This window comes from Chionomys nivalis, chromosome 17 (assembly GCF_950005125.1).
Source record: "Chionomys nivalis chromosome 17, mChiNiv1.1, whole genome shotgun sequence".
Taxonomy (NCBI): Eukaryota; Metazoa; Chordata; class Mammalia; order Rodentia; family Cricetidae; genus Chionomys; species Chionomys nivalis.
Genome location: NC_080102.1, coordinates 51442782 through 51466858, shown reverse-complemented (window position 1 = coordinate 51466858; position 24077 = coordinate 51442782). Strand labels below are relative to the sequence as shown.

The following is a 24077-nucleotide window of genomic DNA, read 5'->3' as shown; positions in this document are numbered from 1 at the left end:
GAGGAAATTTTTTTCATCTATTTTCTACCATTACTTCTGCTTTATTGCCAATACGACCACATGTGTCTTTGACAAACAAAATGCTTTGAAGGAAAATTATCAGAACAGTAGATTCTCCAAGCCAGACAACAATCCTGAATTTTTCTACCTAGTCTAACTCAATATGGGCATGTAAAATATAAAGGACACTTTGAGATGATCAGAGGAGGGCAGGTAATTTGTCTTTCTGCTTGTGCTAAACGCTCCATTGAGACTAGATCCATTCTGTGCAAAGCACAGCACAGGTTCCTAAGCACATGGAGAACCAATGACTCGATGAGCCTGAGCAACCTCCTTTACTATAAATGAAATGGCAGAGATTAAACTGGGACTCAGATTCTATAAGTTATGTTCTTCCTACCCATGAGTTTCCAGTTTCGTTACTCTCCCTGGGGCAAGAGTACTGCATTGCAACCTCAGAGAGCCTCAGAGGTCTCAAAGGGACATGATTAACATGAGGACAACTCTCCATACCAACAAGCCTACAGATCGCTGTCATGCCTAGGATTTGGCTATAGATTCATCCATAAAAACACTCAATGTTCTATCTGAGATATTAAGCTCAAATAAAATGAAATCTACTTCATTGTGTGGATTCCAAGGGAAAGGATTCATCCTAGGAACCATCTTTGTGCATGGAACATAAACTCTAGGGGAAGAAAGTAAAGTGATATCGAGATAGGGAATACCCTTACAAGATGATGCAAAATTAGTTCATCCATTCACAAATAGAAATAATGCAGATAACAAATGGAAGATTGCAGGCTTCAAATCTATGTCAACTCTAGTGCATTATTTTCATGTTTGATAAAATGATTTGTGCATTTGAGAAGAAAAGCTTATTTCTATCTAAGACAGCAATACTTGAGGATTGTTAGATTTGGGAACAGAATTACCTCTCCTGACTGAAAATGGAAGAAGATTTTGAGATAGATAGATAGATGATAGAAAGATAGATAGAAAGATAGATAGATAGATAGATAGATAGATAGATAGATAGATAGATAGATAGAAAGATAGATAGATAGATAGATAGATAGATAGATAGATAGATAGATAGATAGATAGATAGATAGATAGATATTGTATGAATATTTACCTGAATGCATGTGTTTGCCACTCATGGGCCCAATACCTGTATGGGTTCTAAGAAGGCATCAGATTCCCATGAACTGGAGTTATAGGTGGCTATGAGCTACCACCATACGGGTACTGGGAATTGAACCCAGGTCTTCTGTAAGAGCAGCCAGTGCATTTAACCATTGAGTCATGTCTTCAGCTCGCAAATAAAATTTTAGCAGGAACATAAAAGCCTACCTGGTGAACTAATATGATCTTTTTGCCATATGGTTTATGGAGGAGGCATGACTGCTTTAATAATAAAACACACAGGTGTATTCCCTTAGAACACACTAGCTTTGTGGCATTCTTTCCATAAAGACTAAACTTGCTACCAAGAACAAGCCTTTTTCTCTGGGCTGGTGATTCCCCTGCCTTTCTTTTCTAGGCTGGTGCTCCCCCTTGAATGTCTGTGTGGAGGAGAGTCTGGTTTCTTTGGCCACATTTGTTTTGCATAAACCATGGTGCTTCATTTTTCACACAGAAATCATTGGTGATCAGCCCCACACCTAGTCATTTCTGTAGAAAACTTTTACATTTGAAATCAGCATCCAGCTTGTGTTACTGTTGGATGTATGAACTTCCACTGGTAAAGAGAACAGACACTCCCTCCCCCAGGAGCACATTTTATACTAAGCCATCTCTAACATTTCCTAGCCCAGTTTTGCCAAATGATAGTCTCTTCTTCCTCCCAGAAAAGCAAAAAGGAGGCTGTTGGAGCCAGAGGTATCTCTGGTCCACTGACCAGTGCTCAGGACTCAGGTGTGATTGACAGTCACTACATACTGACAGCATCAGTGTGGATGCTTTTGAGATACAAAAATCATCTGGAAAAGGCTGTTTTGAATTCTTTCATTCAGTAACTAATTGGGAAAAGCCATTTTGCAGTATCTAAAGGAAAGGTCATGCAACTAAATATATATTAGTCTGTTTTTATAAATTTGAAGCACGATATCAGAGATGAATATACACAAGAATAATAATGTGATCCATATTCACACATCTTACAACTGTCATCACCTCACTCATGTATTCACTTGCTGAAGCCTAACGCTACAACAAACAGATACAACTGGAAGAGACAAAGCAAGGTCAAGATACAATAGCTTGTGAAAGCAGTTAAGATATGAGCATTATAAACGGCTCAACAAGTATCCAGGTAATGGATGTGATAAGCATTGCATGCAGAGCTGAGACAGGCTGAATGACAGAGAGAAACATCTTAACAGAAAACATAAGGTAGGGTGTGTTTCTAATACCATTCAGGTCTAGGAAGTAAAGCAAAAGATGTCCCAAGGACATGGAAGCACCTGCCACTCCGGGAGCAAACCCAGTGTGTTGAGGGAGATATAAGGAACACTGGGCAAGGGGCCAAGAAACACACTCAGCAAAGTATTGTGAAGGACTCACGAAGGGGCACTGCGCCATTGCTGTAGGGCTGAAAGGCACTAAATTGCCAGGGTGACCCACAAACTCTGCTCTCATGCATGTCCGTGTTCTTTCAAGCTCCAGCACAGTGCCCCACTTTCACTTTAGGGGTTTCAAATAATCCACATATCCCAGTGATTCCTACATGACTGTCCAGAGCCCACTGTAGCCTCCACACCCAAGGGCTGAGACCTGGGAGCTCCCTAGATGCTTCAAACCAATATGGACATGACCCCACCACATACTTCTCGCCGTCCTGATGATCTGGGTTAGCACATCACCGTGCATGCCTAGTTAAGAATTAAAAATCAAAAAGTTAATTTAACCTCCCTAACCATAAATCAACAAGAGTAGCAACAGAGACAGAATAGCATATTAGACTGAATAGGACCACTTCAAAACTGCACAGGTGGTAAGGAGAGAAGCCACTATCTAAGAGATTCCTACACACTGGGCACACTGTTCTGAGTGTTCTTCTCCAACACATAAACTCACTGTGCTGATTGCTACACACTGAAAACCTATGCGACATGCACACACATTCACAGAGGGCCATATAGGACTCTACTAAGTTAATTCACAAAAGACTTCTCTCAGTAATACTCTCACTTTCTCTGTAAGGAAATAGGAAAAATGGTAACAATAGCTCTCATTTATTTTATTGCATGTGTGGAGGTATGTGTGTGAGTACGGCGCATGCACACGAGTATGTGTGTGCACCCATATACATACATGTAGAGGCTAAAGGAGGACATGCAAGGGCCTCCTTTATTGCACTGTCTTATTGCCTTGCAGAAGGGTTTCTCACTTGTTCTGGGATAATGTTATTATTTGTGCTACATCAGTGAACCAAGTAAACTGTTTAGGCATGGCTGCCTGGCCAGGAAACTCTCAGGTGCTGTCTGTCTTTATAACCCAATGCTAGGTTGTAGGAGTGTGCAGAGATACATGGCTTTTTATGTGGGTGTTTGTCACTCAAACTCAGGACCTCACACTCACAAAGAAAGCACTATTATTGAAACATCTTACAGGCCTATAATCTGACATCTATCACTTTTGAGAGCATTTATGACACATGTCCCTGCCAGATGGTTCTCAAAGATATATCAGTTTACCAATAAGTAAACAAAGGCAGGCCTTATTTGTAAGCAACAGAATTGAAACTTGAACGGAGCTCCAGGCCAATTCTACTACTAATAAAAACGATTATCTCTATCATTTTCTGTTTATATATGCAACAGTCTTCAGAGATGTTTCATCAAACCTAACTGTCACCACAAATTTTCAGGGATGAAGTTGCATTGATGCTGAATTTTGAGTGGAAGAAATCTATTGTAGAGTACTACCCAATATCCAAAAGACATCACTACTCAAAGCACGTCATATTTATTGATTAGATACAACCTTTGTTGTACTGACTCTGTGCTCTAAAGTGTAAAATAAAAATAATAAAAAATGTACCTGATAGAATCTGGTCACACTGCCTAATGGGGGAAAAGCATTTAGAAAGGGTTCTGGACTGTCGGGCTGAACTCCTTTCACACTGACATTGTTAGAGTGTTGGCTGTAATAGCACACTCCAAACTGCAGTACTGACCAGGGCCCTAGCCAGGCAATGGCTTGAGCACTGTAATGAGGCCCAACATTGATGGATGGTTGTAGATCTGAAACTTTAAGTACAAGTAAAATGTTTGGTGTTCTAAAAAGTAGCCTTTCTTAGAGCAAACTTTATTCATGGATTTAGTCATTACCTTTAGCATTTATTTTAGAATAAATTTTTGTAAGGAAGGGGAAAGATGAAGAAACTGGGTATATATTATTTACCTTTGTGGATGATATAAATGTGCATTACATGTGTAATTTAAATACAATCGAAACAAAGTCATTTAGATGCTCAATAAAATATGACTGGATTGTCTTGGTGCCCTAGAGTCCAGGATGCTGATACACACAGGAGCCATTACCTAGGGTTTGGGAGAGTAGACAACTTCACATGCTCAGGGTTTAGCTTTAACCCTGGAGCATCTTCAGGAAATGCCATATTGCCTTGCAGGTTAGGAACAGGGTCCTGCTGGTTCACAATCTGCCGTTACTCTCTCAGCCTTCCCTTGGCCACAATCTCATGCTTTCATCGACTCTGATTTGACACTGGAAACCCTGGTGGGAATGAGCATTGCACCAACTTGCCTGCATTTGTCTCTCGACCTTCTGTCTCCACGCCGGAACTTTGTTCCTCACCAGGCACCTGGTAGGGTAGAGTCTTATTCAAATGACGTTTTGGTATATGCAAGAACCATCTCACATTAGGTCATTCCGTCAATACAATTTTCAAAAAATTCCAGAGTAATTCATAATAACATGGCCATTGGTCTTGCTGCCTGTGGCATTCCTGAGATAAACAGCAGCTCTATTTGGGTGAAGGTGTCAGTGCTAATTCACCAATATGGAGGAATTGCATGCCTCACAGTTGGACACCAAATCCTGTAATTATCTGACTGTGCATCATACTCAGGAATTTCAAGCCCAAATGGGCAAAGACCTCTTTAGAAATTATAGAGTCACGGTTTCAGGAGTAAACCACTGGCATCACAGGAAGGCTGCCATTTGGTAAGCTCTCAGGAGACTACCGCCGTGAATGTTTCAGCCTGGTTAAGCATTCACCCCTTTGCACTGGTTTTTGAAAACTAAACAAACTGAAGCATTTGGGGTTTTATTTGGGGGTATTATTATTATTATTACTAGCTTTAAAGAGTAAACAATACGATTGAACATTGCAAACTGTTTTTCCTGAAGCTGAACAGAGCAAGAATGAAAAATCCAACAAACTGACAACCCATGTTTTTCAAAGGAAAGGGAAATCAAAGAAGGCATGGGCTTTAGGACAGTGATTGGCAATGCACCTGACAAGGAAGACCTAAGATTGTGCAGCTCTGCAGGTACCAGTCTGCCACTAAACATAGCTCCAATATTTGGTGATTACTGATTGCCAATCACTGCTTCTCAGCCGGTCCCTCCCAACTCCCTCTCCATCAAACACTGCTCATTTACCTGAGCCCTATGATCTTCCCCGTGGCAGCCTTTTTCTGCAGACATCCCCACCTGCCATGAGCATTGGCCTTGATGCCTGCATCAGTCCAAACTCAGAGGCTGTTGGCATTTTGTGCTCTGCACCCTTTGCTCCTCCTTACTTCTCCACTTGTACATTAGCTACAATGTGTCAGCCAGTTGAATCACTCCAAGACACCAGGGGCTATTAGCAATATGGTTAGCAATCATAAACCTCTTGTGTGGAAGTCTTATTGTGCAGAATCTGTGTAATTGGCTTTTGGGGGCTTCTTACATGTTTTTAAGTTCATAAATGCAATTTTCTTTTTGATGTAATATTATTTCTATACTTTAAATTTTTTCCACTCAAGCTCAAATACCATACACTTAACATTTTAAGCCAAACTATATATGATTTTTAGAAGCCATGGCAACCAAAAATTAAGGTGTGAATTTGAATAAAAGAACTCAGTCTTCCTGAAAAATTCTTCTCTTAACTGGAAAGAATACTAATACAATTTTATGTGGCGTCTTGTCAACTGCATTCAAGAAATGTCAAACTATATTTTTAGCCCTGCAGTTTGCTTAATCCCATAAGAGTTTATCTCGCCTCTGTGTTGACAAAATGAACAGCACTGAGCTATCAAGGATCTGAGCTTCTGTCAAGACCCACTTCGCATCAAAAGTTGGCATTCCTGCACAGCTGTTTTCTCAGAACTTCTGAATTAAAATCCACACTTCCCTACCTCCTATGAGTCCCCTGGGTTTGCTCTGCATGCCTCTGTTGTCATCCCTTCATTGATTCTGAGCCTCACTTTTATAGACAAGCCGATGAAGTGTTGTAGACATGGTAAGCACCAGGAACATCAGATGAGAGGAGTTCATTGACTAGGAAAACACCGCCCTCACACGCGTGCCCCAGGAGTTTGCTCTCCGATACCACATCTGGTCCCAGCTCTGCTTTTATGTCATTGTGTGTATAATTCTTCCTGGAGAATATAAACTTAGTATATAAATGCAATTGTCTATTTATTTTAGACTACTAAGATAAGCAGGGCCATGAGTACATATGAAGAAATTATTCGAATAAGGGTCTTGCTTTGGGTTCTAGAGTGAACTTTAAGACTCGGAACCCAGCAGGAGGGGAGTAACACAGTGAACTTCTGTGGCAGCTAAAGCTCAAGCACTCCACTCTGTGGCAAGGCTACATTTGAAAGCTCAGCACTTCCGGCGGGACCACTCAGTCACTGAGAGTCGAAGTGGAGACTGACTCGCCCACTCAAGGCTCTGCTCATCTGTTAAAGCACACCAGAGCTGCACCTTTGAGAGTGCGGGGGTTTCATCATGTGTCTCCATCACTATACATAATTCATAGGACCTACATCTTCATACCTGTGAGCAGAGAAGTCGCCAGCAAATGGCATCACACTCCCATCCAGCATATTTATAATTCAGAGTGACCTACTTAGAGCTGACCTCATTTGAAGGAAAAGAGCTCGCTATGGGAAACCGTGAATATACTGTCTTGCAATCAATTCATGTCTGGCTATGCTATGAGAACAACTACAGTGGGACCAAAAAAGGATGCTAAAATTAGCAAATTATCTTCATTCAGAAAATGCAAATTGTGAACCATATTTTAAGATGTTCTCATTTATGAAACACTGTAATTTTTAAAAAATTAAGTAACACCAACAGTATTAGCAGCCATAATTTCACAAGCTTTATCTTTTGTCTCACAGCAGTTAACAGTCATGTTACCGAGGTAATAATTACTGCAAGTAAGCCTCTCCCCAGGGTGAGTGGCAATACTTCCTAACAGTGAATGAGAAGTGCACAATGAAATTACAACCCGTGGAGAATTGAAAGGCCAGGTCATCCAGTAGGAGTGTAGATTGCAAGGAAGTTTATATAGGCAACACCATATTACAAATAGGAACAATTACAAAATGACTGCACTCCAATGACATTGCATTATAAAAGCAAAATTACAAAGTAACTCTTTGTTGTACTATGAGCTGGAAAAGTGGAGAGTGCAGCGTTTGTCCTCACATCTAGACAAAGGAAAATTCCTTTTTGAATAATTTTATCAAAACTCTGGGTACAGTGAAATTGCTACCTTTTCATCATGGCTGGTATGATTTGGGTGGAATCCACTCTACTCAAAAGAATTCTCAAACATGAACTAAACAAAGATAACAATAACAAACATGCCAAATTGGATGGGAGAAAACCCAGGAGGCCTTGATTCTACACAAAGAGCTCTATTCAAGTCAGGAAAGCTGGGAGCAGGAGCGGTGACCCTCTCCAGGGAAGAGCATGCCAATTGGCTTTCCAGTACCAGGTGGTCAGACCTGAACACATACATACAAGCAATATTATATGGACTGAACATGCTTTTAGGAATATATATTTCTATATAAATACATATATGTGCGCAGCAATAATTACTGGAAAACCAAGGTTGTGAATTAGAAGGAGAAATGGACCCCAGACTTGCCTATTAAGAGATTCGACACTCAGACTACATCCAGGCAAATCAAACCATTCTCTCCAGGAGCAGGAAATCACTCATCAGTAGTCTCTGAAGCTACCAGGTGAACCCAAAGTACAGACATGCCTGGGAACCACAGATTTAATGAAAGTCAGGTAAAAATAGACTGAAGCAACCAACTAAACAATAAGCTTGGTTATCTAAATCTATACACAAGCTGTGTAAACAGCTTTATTAATCAAGACATCTTAATATTTGCATTTACTTAATAACAGCACAATTCATCAAGAATCCATCTGCACAGTGTTTCTGATAATATTCCAAAGCTAGCAAGCCAGTCAATAAATACAGCAGGACTCTCTGCTCCCATGCTGGCAACAACCAACCTGGCCCCAGAAACACGCATTTCATTAACACTTCAGTAAGTGTTGTTATGAACATGATTTTTGCCCACTTGAGCCTTAAACGTTTGGGTGAATAAGCGCTAAGTGGTACAAGGGTTCTGCTGCTGCTTCTCCGTTCTTGTCTCTCCTGAATTTTAGTGGCTATGACAAATCAGGCAAGGCTAACCCTTTAGAGGAAAGATACATTTACTTAGTATGTTGGAGATGCTCCAGAGTGACTCCTTCCAGTTTCTTTCCCTCACAGTTCCTTGAGTGGTCCTGTCATGGATCAGTTTCGAAGCTAATGAAACCCTGTTTTAGCATAAAACAAGGTCTGCTCCTTCCCTTCTGGCTCTCACATAGGCCATGTCTGTGCTAATCACTCAGAAAAGGCAATCTGCCATTGTGGTATTGAATGAGCATTCCCCCCCCCCCCCCAGGCTCATATATTGAATATTGGTGCCCAGTTAGTGGTGCTTTTTGGGAAGGTTTCAGAGGCATGGCCTTGTTAGAGGCACTGTGTCACCGGGAGTTTTAAGACATGTGTCATTCCCAGTATGCTTTGTGCTTACTGTAAAGGATATGAGCTCTCAGCATTCTGTTCCTGGGGCCATGCCTGCTGCTTACGCCCATGCCTCCCTGCCATGATGGACTCCTACCCCTCTGGAACTAAAACCCCAATTAACCCTTTCCTTCTATGAATTGCCTTGGTCATGGTGTTTTATCCCGGAACAGAAAGTAGCTACTAGAGCTATATATAATCACCTTTCAAAAAAAGGACTTGATGGGAGCTAAACCTGGAACGCCAACCTGTAAAAATAGACAAGTGCATGTCCGTCATCCAAGCCATGAAGACTCTAAAGCCCTGGAATCCTGGAGCTGTATAAAGCAGCTATTATCCTGGAGACCCTCTCCTAGTGCTTTACGAATGAGGGTATCCAACTCTGCGGCTTCTCTTGCATGTTCTCTGACCCCTGGAATCCTGCCTATCCCCCCACATGGCAGCCATCTCAAACCAGAAGCTTCTGTTCACAGGTCTGAGACACAGCAACCTGCAGGCCTCATAGTGGAAGATCAGGCAGACACACCAACAAGAAGGTGCTGTGAAGTGGATCCAACAAGAAACAGGCTGGAAGATGGAGCGATGGCAGACAAGTTCGTTTCCCAGAATGAACATGGTGGCTCACAGCCATGTGTGACTCCAGTTCCAAGGGATACAATAGCCTCTTCTGGATCCCAATAGCACCAGCCTTGGAAGTGGTGTGCATACATACATGCAGGCAAAACACTTAACATACAGTAACATATATATATATATATATATATATATATATATACATATACATATACATATATATATATAAGTTTTAAAAAGTTGGGTGGGCTGGGTCAACAGAATAATTCCATTTGAAAGGAAGTATTTGTTTGTACACATGCTCAGTCAGGTGATTAAAGTTGAGAATTACTTGGGACTTAAAAAACTAATATATATATATATGAAATGGCATTGAACAGAGGTCTTTCCGCTGTGCTGGGGGCCAAAACTATGCTAACATTAGATCCTACTTGGCAGTAATGGTATTTGGGCTACAGTAAATTGAAAGCATCTCTGCAGGGAACATGGTCCAACACTGGCCCCCTCTCATTGCATAGCAAATGTCTCATAGTTTCACTCTATCGGCGTAGACTAGACGGTAGCTGAATCTGCAACTCAGGAAATTATTGTTTATGCAAAAATTGTCCCAGAAAGCCACTATTACTTAACAGATTTTTACAACAGATTGGGGACCTAGATACTGAAGAATGGTTTGAACAGAACACGTCACTTCAGGACAGCAAACCCTATGGACAGGATGTATCTCCCAACTGAAAAGTGCTATACGGTGCTGGCTTGGACATATGTTACCTGTTCAGTGCAACATCACAGTGATCTCTCACTCCTCTGGGGGAGTTCCACAGAAACACAATCTGCGTTTGTCAAGGGAATGATGTGATGAATGAGAGACCTTCAACAAAGCTTTAGAAAACTAAGTTTCTAACTCCACAGCATGAAAATTTGATGTATTTAAAAATTATGTGTAGAGACAATGTACTCGGTGATTTTATCACATAAAAATCTTTTGAACAGAGTCAAAAATAAGATATCAGAGACACTGAGGAAAAAACACCAAAGTGTGTACTAAATGCGGATCCCTTTCTATTTTACAGTCCTGGGTCTCATGAGTGACCGGAGGTCAGAGTCAAGCAGAGACATCACTGGTCTCAAAAAGCAGGACTGGCCATAGAGAGCCTGATACTCAGCTAGTACAGGTCGCAAGAACACTTATTCTTCTACCTAAGGGTTTCTACCTTTTAAGGTAATTGAACACTATTTATGGATATCTAGCATTGGATTGGGCTAAAAGTGGTTTGTTGCTAACTTTTATGTTTTAAAACTTTTTAAGTTCTAAAATATCTATACATATAGCTGCCAGAAAGTTTTCCATTAATTCTGTCATCATCAGTGCCAAAGAGAAATTAGTATAATCATAAAGTACTCAGGCAAAAAGTGCTCAGATCTCTAGAATTGTGAGCTTTCCTTTTTCTTCCATAGCTACAGGTTCATTTTATCTTTTATGATGTATTTTAAACCTGAAGAGACGTGCTGTTCTTTTCAATGAAAACAATGACTTATCTCCAGGTTCCATCTCAAGCACATAGCTCAAAGGCAATCACTCTTCTTATGTCCTCTAGTCAGGTGTCAAAGCAAAACAATTTGGAGCTTTTTAATTGGCACACATGGTGTCCTAACCTTTCTTTTGGCTCAGGTCTATGGCATCAAGGAAACTATTGAAGTGGACTTTATCTTCTGTTTTAATTGATACCTTCAGAAATGTTATTTGATGTTGCACTACACTAGTAAGTAATTACAATACAAGCTTAATTGACCCCTTATTTGTACCATATTGGGCTCAAATGAATTAAGATGTTCCATAGAACCACTCGGTAGACTACTGAAACCCTTAACATGTTTCAGCAGCCAGGGAACAAAAGGAAGTCAAGTGTTTTCTATCAGCCTTCAGGCAAATACTATCTGAAAAGGCTATTTACTATCTGTGTACTTTTAATGGACTTTTTCTTATGGCTGTGGGCATGGCTCAACGCTGGCATGCTTGCCTAACTTGCCTGAGTCTCTAGGTTTGACTGCTAGCATCAAAAAACTGATGGAAGGTGAAAAATAAAGAGAGAGGATGGGATTAAAAGGAGAGAAGGAGGGAGACAGAAAGAGAGAGAGAAAGCTCCCTTAACCAGTTCTTATCATAATTCACTCAAATACACTTGCAACCTGATGTAATAGCTTTTATAAGGCAATAACAGCAAAAACCTAAGCACAAAGCACTTCGTTGCTATAAATTTCCTTCTGATGTTTATAGAACATCTAACTACAAGTGCAGCACACTCTTTGAGCATAAAAATCTTAAGTACTACCCAAATCCTTGGGGTGAACAATTGCCAAAGGATAGCAATTTCACATAAACACAACACTTAACACTTAAATACCTAGGAACTGCAGCATTTATCTTAAGTAAAGTTAGTCAGTATAAAACCTTAACTCCTTTCCAGTCCTAGAGAAAACAGAATTTGCACCACATTTGTCAAAGGGAACCAGAAGTATAACTGAACTGTACAATGTAGAAGAGTAATGGTTTGACTATATGTTATGGTAGCATCAGTGTGTGCCTGTCTCTCTGGTTGATGATAAAACTCAACCAATTTAATGGACAAGCTAGCAAAAGAAAAATAAGTCAAGTGCTGTTTGCTCCTTTATTCCACGCTGTATTAAAGTCTACTGTAAAATAACCGCCCCCCCCCCAAATTAGGTCGTGATGGTTTTGTCGTAGTTGAAATCATTCAGAATTTGGAATCTACTGCCTGAGTTCAAAGCAAATTTTCACACTGACTATGAATGTGGCATTGAGATGGGGCAAGATATCCTCCCTTAGCTCAGTGTCTACTCTGGGTTACTTAGTGGAAAACACACATATATAAGCCAATGAGGTAATGAAATGAGCACCAGTTAAGTATTAGTTAAGAACAGAACTAAGAGGAGGAGGAGGAGGAGAAACAGATTCTTTGGTAGCACAGTGAGTAAGGGGTCACTCCACTTGTCGTTTCTTTTACCTCTTGTTTAACACATTCTGTCATGCAAAATACTGCCAAATATGTATTTATGTGCATACATGTGGAATAGCATATATAATATGCTATTTAATAATGTACCTGTATTCCTGGTATAAATATATTACATCACATGTAGTACATAGTCATATTAGTATTTATATAGTATGGTTACATGCTAAGTTTATTTTACATATGCGTATGTGTATGGATATATTATTCATTTGTAAACATGGTTTTAAAGATATGCAACATACAATTATAAAATATAAATCACCATGTAAAGCAATACTCCAAATAATAAATGACGTGCTTGAAGTGCTGCTGGACCTACAGAGTCATAGGTGGGAGACTAAGGTTAAAGGAATGAATGGAAAGGAACTCTAACTTTTTCTAAAATAACAAAAAAAGCTGCTTTTTAAAACTTTTCATCTGCACTAATACTAACAACTAGACCTCACTGCATTACACCACTGACCTCAGAGGGACAAAGCAGACAGCATTGCTTCCTGGCATTTCATCCAACTCCTTCAGGTAAGGACGGACAGATGTTATTTTAATCAGCACAGAACATTACGGCAGGAGAGTCATAAAGATTGTGTGGACAAAGGAAGCAATGGCTTGAGGAAGAGTAAATCGGGAAATAAAAAGAAAGCATAACAGAACTAAGAAATCTAAAACTGAGCTGGGACTGGAAAAGAAAACATCAGAATAAGTCCTGCCTATGGTGGTGATGTCTGTCTATACGAAATGTCCTCAGTATTCCTCAAGTTCACTAAGTAGTTTCCATGCTTTAGTATAGGATATCCACACACTTTTAATAAATTAATATAATTAAATATAATATATTTATTATATATGACAAATTTTTTACATTTAGGTAGGGATGTTAGTGTTAGAAGACTGATATAAAAAACCACACTCCCTGCTTTATTATTAAACATCTAGACATTATATCACACTTCTTAAACTAAGGAAGCCTTTCTCAAATGACACATTCTATAATTTCCAAATCCAGCAATCCTGAAAATTAAATGGCTTTTGGATTCATTTGTGATGCTATCTGAGGTTAGACCCTCATGGCTTATTAATTTTTTAGTGAGTACTTATTTTTTTACAGAAACATGAAATACAAAGCTAAAATATTTACAGTGACATTAAAATATTTATACATACTAAAGCAAAGCGACCACACCAAGTCACCACTATATTTCCTAAAGAATGGGAAACAAACGCATAAAATCATTGCTTTCTCACACTCTTTAGCTCCATCAAATGATCAAGCTGTCAGTGTTTGAAGTGTTTCGTTGTTGTTTTGTTGTTTTGGTTGAAAACATAGGCAGCAGGAACTCAGAGTGTCTGTGTGGTGGTCTATGCTGGTGCTCTGTCTGATCTTTCACCCTTTCCAGAACACAGCAAACTCCTGGTGGGCCTCTGTGAGATCACATGACCACGTCTCTGTTCCCTTCTTCCCTTTCTCCCTCCCGTTTCTCTTTCCAATTTCCCATGAAAAACATTTTCTCAATTGTTGGAATATAGTCCAAGAGTGGAGACCTATGAGACTTCTAAATGCTTGTAAGAAAACTCTAAGCAAATAAGACAAGGGTCTTGTGATGTCAGTTTCTGAAAAACCATGGACTTGTTTGTGGAATGTGATATCATGCCCCTCCCAGGTATAGCGGAAAAGAGTCAGTTACTTCAGCTGATGTTATCCATGTGTCTACGTGACATGTTTTTGTCATGTGTGGCTTATCCTTGTGACACATACTTTCTCAGGTGACTCTTCTTAACCCTCAAAATATAACTTGTCTGAAGCTCTAAATAAAGCTGGCTGTTGTATGAGGCTTTAGTCTGCCTCATTTTCAGGCCCCACTCACCCGAGTTCACACCACCACTAGAGCAGGAAACATTCAATAAATGGTGTACTCCCAGTTCCCCCTCAAGTGTGATTCCCCCTATGGAATCTCACATAATACAGAAACTTTATGGAAATGTGGTAAACTACATAGTTAAATGCTCAAGCCAGTTTCCATCTTCAACGTATGAAATAATGAAAGGCAGCATACAAATTGTGCAGACCCGGCATTAGCTTGTTAGGAAGGGCACCAACGCTATGGGACAGTTCCAATGCCTACCTGGAGAAAACACAGTGGGAAATGCAGGTTAATGCTCCCAAGGACCAGTTGTTCCTGGGACTAGCTCCAGTGGTTAAACATCTGGCTTACACCCTTTCATTTGTCAGATCTGCTTCTTCACTGAATTTGTTCATTCTTTCCTTCTTCTCCATGTTCTACAGTTTAAATTCTTTTCTACTATAAAGTTCAGTAAATCTGTAATTCCTGCTCTATTTCAAGGGGTAAATCAAATTAAATTATGCCTTTTATTTTGTCATTTAGAAAAATCAGTGAAAGAGAAGTAGAAAACTGGCATCCATCACAACACAAATTCTCAAAATCAGTTCCAGAAAGAATAGCAAGCTAGACTTGATGTTGGTTGTTTTCCAGTTATTGTTCATTGATAATTTGGCCCTTTGTGAATAATCTAAAATACAGCAATATATCAAAATAACTTTTTTTCAAATGACAATATATCAAAATAACTCAGGTTTTGGTGTATTCATGTATGTCTGTGTACCACATGCAGGCAGTCCCCATGAAAGCCAGAGTACATCAGATTCCTGAAGACTGACATTACAGATGTTGTGGGCACCAAGTGGATGCTAAGAATTGAACCCAGATCCTCTGGAAGAGCAGTCAGTGCTCTTAAGAATAAGCTTAGCTCTTGGGCCCATATACAAGAGGTATTTCTTATCTTGATGAAATGAAAATCCCACATTCCTTCATTCTTTCCTTTCCTAGTAACAAGCATAGACAATTAAAAACTTACCATATTTTATATTTTTATATGCATTTAATTATAAATTTTATTTTGTTCTCTATATTTAAATTGAAAAAGAGACCTGTATTTTCAAACACTTCAGAAACATTTCCTCCTACAGTTCTGTCTCTAAACCTTAATCTAGAAGGAGAATAAGAAATCAAATATAGAGTAGCATTTAAATCTACATCTCCAGCGAAGCTTTACCAATTCCCTCTAAGTAGTATTCTCTCCTTGCTCAAGTAACTTGAGAGACAGATCTCAATCCAACTGCCTCTTCCCACAGATGGGGCAGGACTGCGCACTGACAGCGACTATTCAAGGACCACGCAGGCAGAGTCTACTTGACTTCCCATTCGGGAAGAATTCCATTGACAGTCTAGTGCATCCATTCAAGTCTCCTTACAAACATGGCCCCTCATAGCAACGAAAACACATTCAGCGGGTACACAGTGTGATGAAAGGGCCGTGAGGAAGGGGGAGGCAGAGCTGGCACCAAATGTCCCTGACAGGGTGCAGCTCTCCCCCTTCCACATCCCCAGCATTCCAGAATGGCTGCTGTGGAGATGTCACAAAACTGAACTAGGAAAAAAATGAAAGAGCACTTATATTCTCTTATGACTATCTATTCCCTCAAAAGTATGTTTTTATGTAACCCAGGCTTACCTGGGACTTGTTCTACAGCAAGATATGACCATGAACTGCAGAGCTTCCTGCTTCCACCTCCAGAACACCATAATACAGGTACATGTCACCATGCCTGGCTTCAATAAACACCTCTTTTTTAATATTTTTCTTTGAAACTTTCAAACATGTATGTAATATATCTCTCATTTTTAAAGTGTTTTATTTATTCTTGGAGAGTTTCATTCAATATACTTTGATTCTATCCATCCTTCTTCCCAACTTCTCCCAGATCCTCTCCCACCTCTCTACACACCCAATTTCATGTTCCCTCTCACTTAAAAAAAAAAAGGCAAAATAAAACATAAAGTCCAGTTTCTGTTGTCTGACCACTTCTGAGCATGGGGCCTGCTCTGTAGAGTGGCTGATATACACAGTGTCACTACATTGGAGAAAGCTCACTTCCCCTCTCCCATTAGCTATCAAATGCCCATAGATCCTCAGATGGGGTGGAGTTCACATGTACTCTGTGTCATTGTCATGTCTACATCCCATTCCCTCTCTTCAACTTCTCAGGGTTCCCCAAACACATCTCCCTCCCAACCTCTGTTCTTCAAAAAATTTTACCCCATTGAGTCTAATCAGTAATGCCCATGGATGCGCAGGTTGGAGTCAAACATTGAGGCATGGACAACCTATCAGTGGTGATGCCCTCGAAAAAAAGTGACCATCTTTCAGTAGTTCCCCAGTCAGAATGGCTCGTGGAAGCTCCTCCCCACCCCATGCTACAATTTTAATGGACTTGATCTAGAACAGGTGACCACAACTGCTCAATTAGTTCACGGTGCAACAATCGTGACATGTGTGAAGGATGTTTCGCAGCACTCGTCCACCTCTTTGACCCTTACATCCTCCCCATCCCATCTTCTACAGCTTTCCCTGAGCCTCACTGACTATTTCTTAAGCATCTACTTGATGCCAGGTTCCACGCTGAATGCTAGGAAGACAAATGTGCACCTGTTGTTGCTACCTGCTCCCTCCAAGAAGCTTCTAGTTGAAAAAGGCAGTGTTTACACATTCTGTTTAAAAAGATACTGCTTTTTATAATAATAATAATAATAATATTAATTATGAAATTCAGAGTTTCTGAAAAAGTAGAAAATATATAACAGTAAAGAAGGTAACAATGACAATTATCATTCAAATATTTCGATAACTAATAAACATTTATATATAAAGCAAGCATAGTTAAGATAGAGAAGGAAACTGTTCATGAAAAAAAAAAAAACACTTCATGCTTATGAACGAGCTTTCCCAGTGCTTAAAGGTTCTTCACACGCTACTAGAGGAGAAAGGCAGCCAAAGTTCTCACCCAGCTGTAGTTCTGCATACTATAACATGCCTACCAGGGCATGGCCACTGGTACATAGTTCCAGGGATCTTATGGGAATAACCAACTACCTTCTTATTTTTTAAGGTATGATCATTTATTTGTTACTCTTAACGACTTGTTTTTGACTGAACTCAGACTCAAAAATAGGAGTTCTCTGAGAGTACAGCCTACATCTCTTGGCAATCTGTTGCTGACACATTTCTTTGGCTTTCTTCACTCTCTTGACTAACAGTTTAATATATTCTGCAGCCCCTTCTTATTTTTCTTAGTGTGTTTTTTTTCTATAGAGTAATATATCAGCATATGTGTTGGAGGACATATGGAGTCATATGAAGCTGAGTCTTGGGTACTCAGGTCCTGGGGTTGGAGCCTTTCTTATTTTCTGTGCTTAATGGCCTTCTTACAACATATTGGTGGACATCATCTTCTTTAGGGAGACTGAAAAGGTTTTGGATTTTGTTAGCTCTTTTAGGTCTCATCATCTGAGGCACAGTAGTATCTGCCAGTCCAGGAATGTTCTTCTCTTCTTTACTTGTAATAAACTCAAGTTTTCCTTGAGTTTTCCAGTGGGTCCTGAAATAGACTTGCACTCCTCTCTCCAGTTCTACTTGATCTTTAATAAAATACGGTCCTTTCCTGACAGCAGCTGCCATCGGTCTAGACGCCTTGCTTGTTTATCATTCTCACCACTATTTTGGACCACATGGCTTCTGCTCTTCACCCAGATCATCTGAAGCTACCTCTGTGTACACGGATTCTTGTAGGAAGTATGGGATTTGCACTCATCATTCACTTCCGAGAGTTCCTTGGGGATGCTAACTGAGCTCCATAGAGTTTTAGGGGAGTTTTTTCTTTTGAAAAAAAAAAAAAAAAACCAGCATGTGAAGCTGGGGGAAGGGCTGGGAGCATAGAGGAGAAATTCAGGGGAAGGAGGGACAAATGTTCAAAACATATTGTATGCATATATAAAATTCTCAAATGATAATAAAGGAATAAAACTACCTTTTTTTCCCTAAAATCTTATTCTTGCTCAAGCTGAAACAGAAGTCATGAAGGAAATTTAACACTTTTGCACTTTTGTTTCTTGGCCTAGTCCAAATGCAGAGACGGCATTTTACTAACCCAGGGAAGAATCTTTCCTTTGTGGCCACATGAAAATAAATGTCCAGTCTTATTGTAACATTTCAGGCCAGGTTACATTGCTATCCCTGGGAGGCCTGCTCTTTTCTGAAGGGAAATGGAGAAGTGGATATAGCGGAAAGGGGAAACGAGCCAGAATGTAATATATGAGAGAAGAATAAATTTTTAAAGCGAGAGTGCCCACAAACAACCCAGAGAGCTGCACCTCCAGGCCACACCCTCAGAGGGATGTGCACAGCAGGTGGCTCTCAGAAAGAAGGCTGCTTTCATGCCCTGCTAACACAACTGTCTCCACCAGACATGGCTCATTGTCACCTCTTTTGCGCCTCCCTCTTTACTTCACAGGAGCCTCCAGCCCTCTCACTGCCATGGATCATGCTATTTACTGCTAGAAGCAAAAAGCAAAGCAGGGAGGAGGTAGCAGGGGTTGGGAAAGGAAATGGGTAGCTAAAGATAAACAGCAGGAGCCTCTTCCCTCTGCTAGGAAATGAAAGGCAATAGCCGCATGAGGATCTCCACAGCAGCCTGGCCACCTTCGACCTCAGCAGAGGCTGAACAGGGCATGAAGAAGCTGGAGTCCTGAGCTGGATCACTGAATGGTACAGAGGAGTGGACACAAGGAAACTTCAGCTCAACGTAGCCAGTGTTTTGGTTTGCACATGGGTCTTCGGGACACAATTCTTCTTTGTTCCTCCAAATGGCAACAGTGCAGCCCAGTGCTGGATTATAAACCTTATTGCTTCGTGAATTTCTTTTATTTAAAATAAAAAACTATTTAACAGACAACAAGAAAATGGTAGGCTTAACTGGACTTTGTACACATTTGTCCTACATGGAAGACCTACTGCAAAGCCAGGACACCGCTGGACCCTTTGTCATGTGAGAAACAGCAGTATTTCACACAATGTTTGAGATAACTCTTGTCTTTGGATCAAATCAATCCTGATAACCTTTATAAACCAATTTCCAGAAAAGAAAACTCCTTTGTTGCAGAAATGCATTAAGACTTAATCTATGATAGTTAATGTAAAAAGTCGCTTGCTTTTTCCCAAAGGTCACCTTCATCATTGATATTCATTCCATATTGAGGATTCTATACACACGAAGGTCAAAGCTACCTGAGACTCCTCTCATGAGGAAAAATATTACTTTTAAAGCGTTATCAATGCACACACATGTAGGCATATAAATATTTATTGGAAAGTTACTGCCTAGCCAATGAATAGGAGTGGGAATAGAAACTGCGTTCTGGGAATTCTCCCTGTGTGGCTGTGTTTGCAAAGCAGGAGCTTACATTTACTTTGCCATTTCTACCAGAGTCTAGTGGGGAAAGGTCAACGTTTCACAGAGCATAAGCAAAAAGAGACCTTGGGCTCTGCCCCAGTTTGCTGAAAGGAAGAGAAGAGTGGCCCATGGGATTCAAGTCTACACTGGACAGTTAAGCCTAAAACACACGTTTCTTCATCCTCAATCCTTTTTCAGCTTTCTAATAAAGCAGAAATCTATGGAAGAGGAAAGAGCTGGGTTAGCAGGTAGACACAGGAGGCGTGAAAGGAGCAGACATTAACCTTTGAGGCTGAGTTAGAGCTTGAGAAAAAGACAGGACCACAGGCTACACAAGATTCTTTGTGTTCCCCTTAACCATGAAAAAAGTCAGATGCACAGCACGAGAAATACACCCAGAAAGGGTTAATGGTCAGAGCTACACCCTACACACTCCTTTGAAGGAGCCTAAGCAAGTGGGCTTCATTTTTCAAATTGAAAAGCACAAAGGCAGAGCTTTAGAAAGAATACAAGCAACACACTGAGGAAATGTTTGGAGCTGGGTAGAAATGGGGCATAGACAATGAAGCTACAATCAAGATAGCAAATGACTTCATATCAAATGCACAACGATTTTCCTAAGTCTCTCATCCTGTATGCTTCTCTCTTGACTTCTGTCAGGAACAAAACCAAGAAGTGGTGGGCCACACTACCTGCCTACCTCAGCATTGATACTGTGAGGGCAACTCCAATCTGCACCCAGGCCTGGGATATGGTAGGATGCACTAGGGGCCAGGAAGTCCAGACAGCATGAGGCTTGGCTCAGTGACCTGACCTTACAGTCACTCAATGGACCAGACCCAGGCAAGCAACGCAAGAAAAACAGTGAAGTTCTTACATCTGACACATACTTCAATATATTAAGTTCTACCTAGGGCAAAAAACAGAAACTATTAAATCCATTTGAGAAATGTATAAATGGGGCCTCTGTGCAGTGTATTTTATTTCTCCAAAGTCAAAGCGTGAGTGTCAAGGTCATAGAGTCTTCCTTTCTGAAGCTGTTATCCAGTTCTCACGTCTATTTCATTTAGCAGATTCAAGGTAAAAATCACAATCACAATTAATGTAGAATTTCCTCAAAAGCTATTGTCCCAAATTTCAAGTATATTATTTTCCAACGTATGTACCTCCTTCTGAATAGATTTTCCTAATGGAAATGAAAAATCTTGATATGATGTAGCCTGGAATATATGAATATCCTATTAAGATCACTATTTTCAATCATTAAAAGTAAATCATTTTAAATGAATTTGAGTTTGCATGTAAGTCTATTGGGTAGGGATGGGCATGTATGATGGCATATGTGCACACATGCAAGTGAAAGTCAAAAGATAGCCTTAGATGAGATTTTCAGGAATATTGTCGACCTCCTTTAAAGTAGAGTCTCTCATAATGTGCCCAAGAGCCGAAGTGGTCAGCCCTATATCTATGTATATATAGGCAATGGTAGGCTGCGTATATATGTACATGCAATGATAATAAATCTAGAAGTCATGAATTCAAGAGGAGAAAATGGGCAGAGGTATGGGATGAGTAAGAGAAGGCAGAAGAAAACAGACCTGTTGCTATTATGGAGTGCTGTATGATGGAGGTGGGTCTTGTATTAATCTGTTGCTTTCATTGGTTAATTAATAAAGAAACTGCTTGGCCTCTGATAGGGTAGAATTAAGATAGGCGGAGTAAACAGAACAGGATGCTGGGAGAAAGAAGCGGAGTCAGGAGTCGCCATGTTTCTCCCACTCCAGACAGACGCAGGTTAAGATCTTTCCTGGTAAGCTAGCTCATGGTGCTACACAGAATATTAGAAATGGGTTAGATCAATATGTAAGAGCTAGCTAATAAGAGGCTGGAACTAATGGGCTAGGCAGTGTTCAAAAGAATACAGTTTCCGTGTAATTATTTCGGGTAAAGCTAGCCAGGTGGCGGTGGGAAGCAGCCCTGCCGCTCATATTACAACAGCTGTATGAATTTCTCAAAAGATAAAGTTAAATTTTAAAAATAGAGTCATCAGAACTCTTAGTTACCAGTAAGTTAGTGGTTTGATGGGGAAAACAAGTTTAGAAAGAACCTAAAGAATGTTTCAGATGGTCTTCTGAGACAGATGTTTCAGAAGCAAACGTTATCTGACAACTGTGTGGCAAAACAACAGTCTCCAAAGGATAATTTAGGATTTCACAGGGAGGACTTTTTCATTAAGAAGCATATATATACGTTTGTATTCTCAGATATGCATCTGTTTATATACATGCACAAACACAGACACATGCACACATATAATCTCGTAGAGGAGATTCATCATCAATATTATGATTGTATTGGTTGTTTTCTGAGGAGTACAGATGTTGAATATAATCTATAGACAAATCTTTGCTTAAAAAATCTAATCTGTACAAGAAATGATTAGTTTTCAACACTGATTTTATATGTGTGTACTCTTAAAACATTTAGTAATTATTTTCCCATAACATTTTTTTCAATGGGATGCACACGCCTTCCACTTAACATCTGTTCAAACTGAGAGAAGCTGAAATTGTCTTACCATCCAGGCTGTGACAAAGTCCCCCATCCAGGTCCCTACAGCAGCTAGTTTCATGAAACTTTCATTGCGGATGCCCATATAGTCCGTGATGATGTATGCTCTGTGGAAACAAACACAAAGTACAGCCCAGTCAGAGAGCGGTCCAGTCAACTGCAGCCACACACTTTATTTCCCCTCTCAACCAGTTCCCTATCACCTCACCACACCCACACTCGTTCATACATTTGCAAAGGCAATAAAGAGATTGAACAGTGTTTGGGGTCAGTTTTGATTAGATTTAAATACTGACTGGGAACTTCACCATTGGCATGTGGTATTCATCTTTGAGCTGCAAGACTAACGTCAGTTTTGGAACATTTGAACAGAAATACTCAGCAAAGACCTCATTTCACACTCACTCAAGTGTGAGCAGACCTGGGACAATTCCTGAAAGAGAGCATGAGAGCAAAGAGGTGTTCTGCCAAGTTAGCCTCATTGGAAAGGTGTTGGGTAAGGCCTCAGCGGGATAATGTTCAGAATGCTGTCAGGTTTTACGAAAGACATCTGCACGTTGAACTAATGTAAAATCTGATTCAAATATATATGATTTCAATTACTACTGAAATAGCAAAAGGCAGACTGTGTAATGCATCACTTTAGTTTTATACAGCTAGTTCTTATTTGCTTGTAATAACATAAATTTGCATTCTTTACAACTAAGGGAGAAACAATTGTTGGTACAATAACATTAGGGGTAATACCATGTTGTCTTGAAGAAGCACTTTCCTTTTCTATTTTCTCATGTTAAAATTTTTAGTAATTATCATTTTCTCATGTCTTTGGGAAACTGGGACAATCAATATCACATGAGCAAATAAGTAATTGCTGAGAATCAAATTTTTCTCTCCCATTTTTCTTAACTCCTAGGATTTTTCGTGTTGATTATTTTAATTTCAATATTATTTCTTGTCCTGAAAATGATGATGCTATATAATCTACAGTATTGGTAAAACCTCTTCTCCTTGGATTAGTCTTGGTAGATAATACCTTGTTTGTTGTTTATCTAATGAAATTTTTTGAGTAGATTTTTGAAATTGATGAATTGGAAACCATCTTTAATTTGGTTATTTAATTTCCTGGAGTTATTTTCAATAGTTATGATGCCATGACTTTTAAAAGTTATCTAAATAATTACTAAAAGAACAAAATCTCATACTCAAAATAACTTTTTCTACAATTTTCATTCAACTTTGTTGGAAAGTCTAGAAATATGTTGAGCTTTCATGCAATACTTGTAGTTTTTGATTGAGTTTTCATATTAGAAGAAATATAACTATAAGAACATCCATGTTCACAGTGTTGCAGTTTAAGTAACGTACATCCATCAACTTTCATCTACTTACAGTAACATGCTTTACTATTTGCATTTTACAGACATTGAATCAACATCAAGAGTTTGGCAACTAGTTCTAAGTAAGCACTTCACAAATCAATAGAGGTAGAATTTAAATATTCCTGCCTCTCCTATATAGACTC

The 24077-nt window shown here is 39.7% G+C and overlaps 1 protein-coding gene across 1 annotated transcript in view; it reads right to left on the bottom strand.

Annotated features, from left to right (window-relative positions):
- Tmem117 (transmembrane protein 117) overlaps positions 1-24077 on the bottom strand; it is a 441317-nt gene that overhangs the window by 183368 nt on the left and 233872 nt on the right. Inside the window, exon 4 of the mRNA XM_057791228.1 lies at positions 22563-22662. Within this exon, the coding sequence (XP_057647211.1) occupies positions 22563-22662 (100 nt within the window). The remainder of the gene's footprint in view (positions 1-22562; positions 22663-24077) is intronic.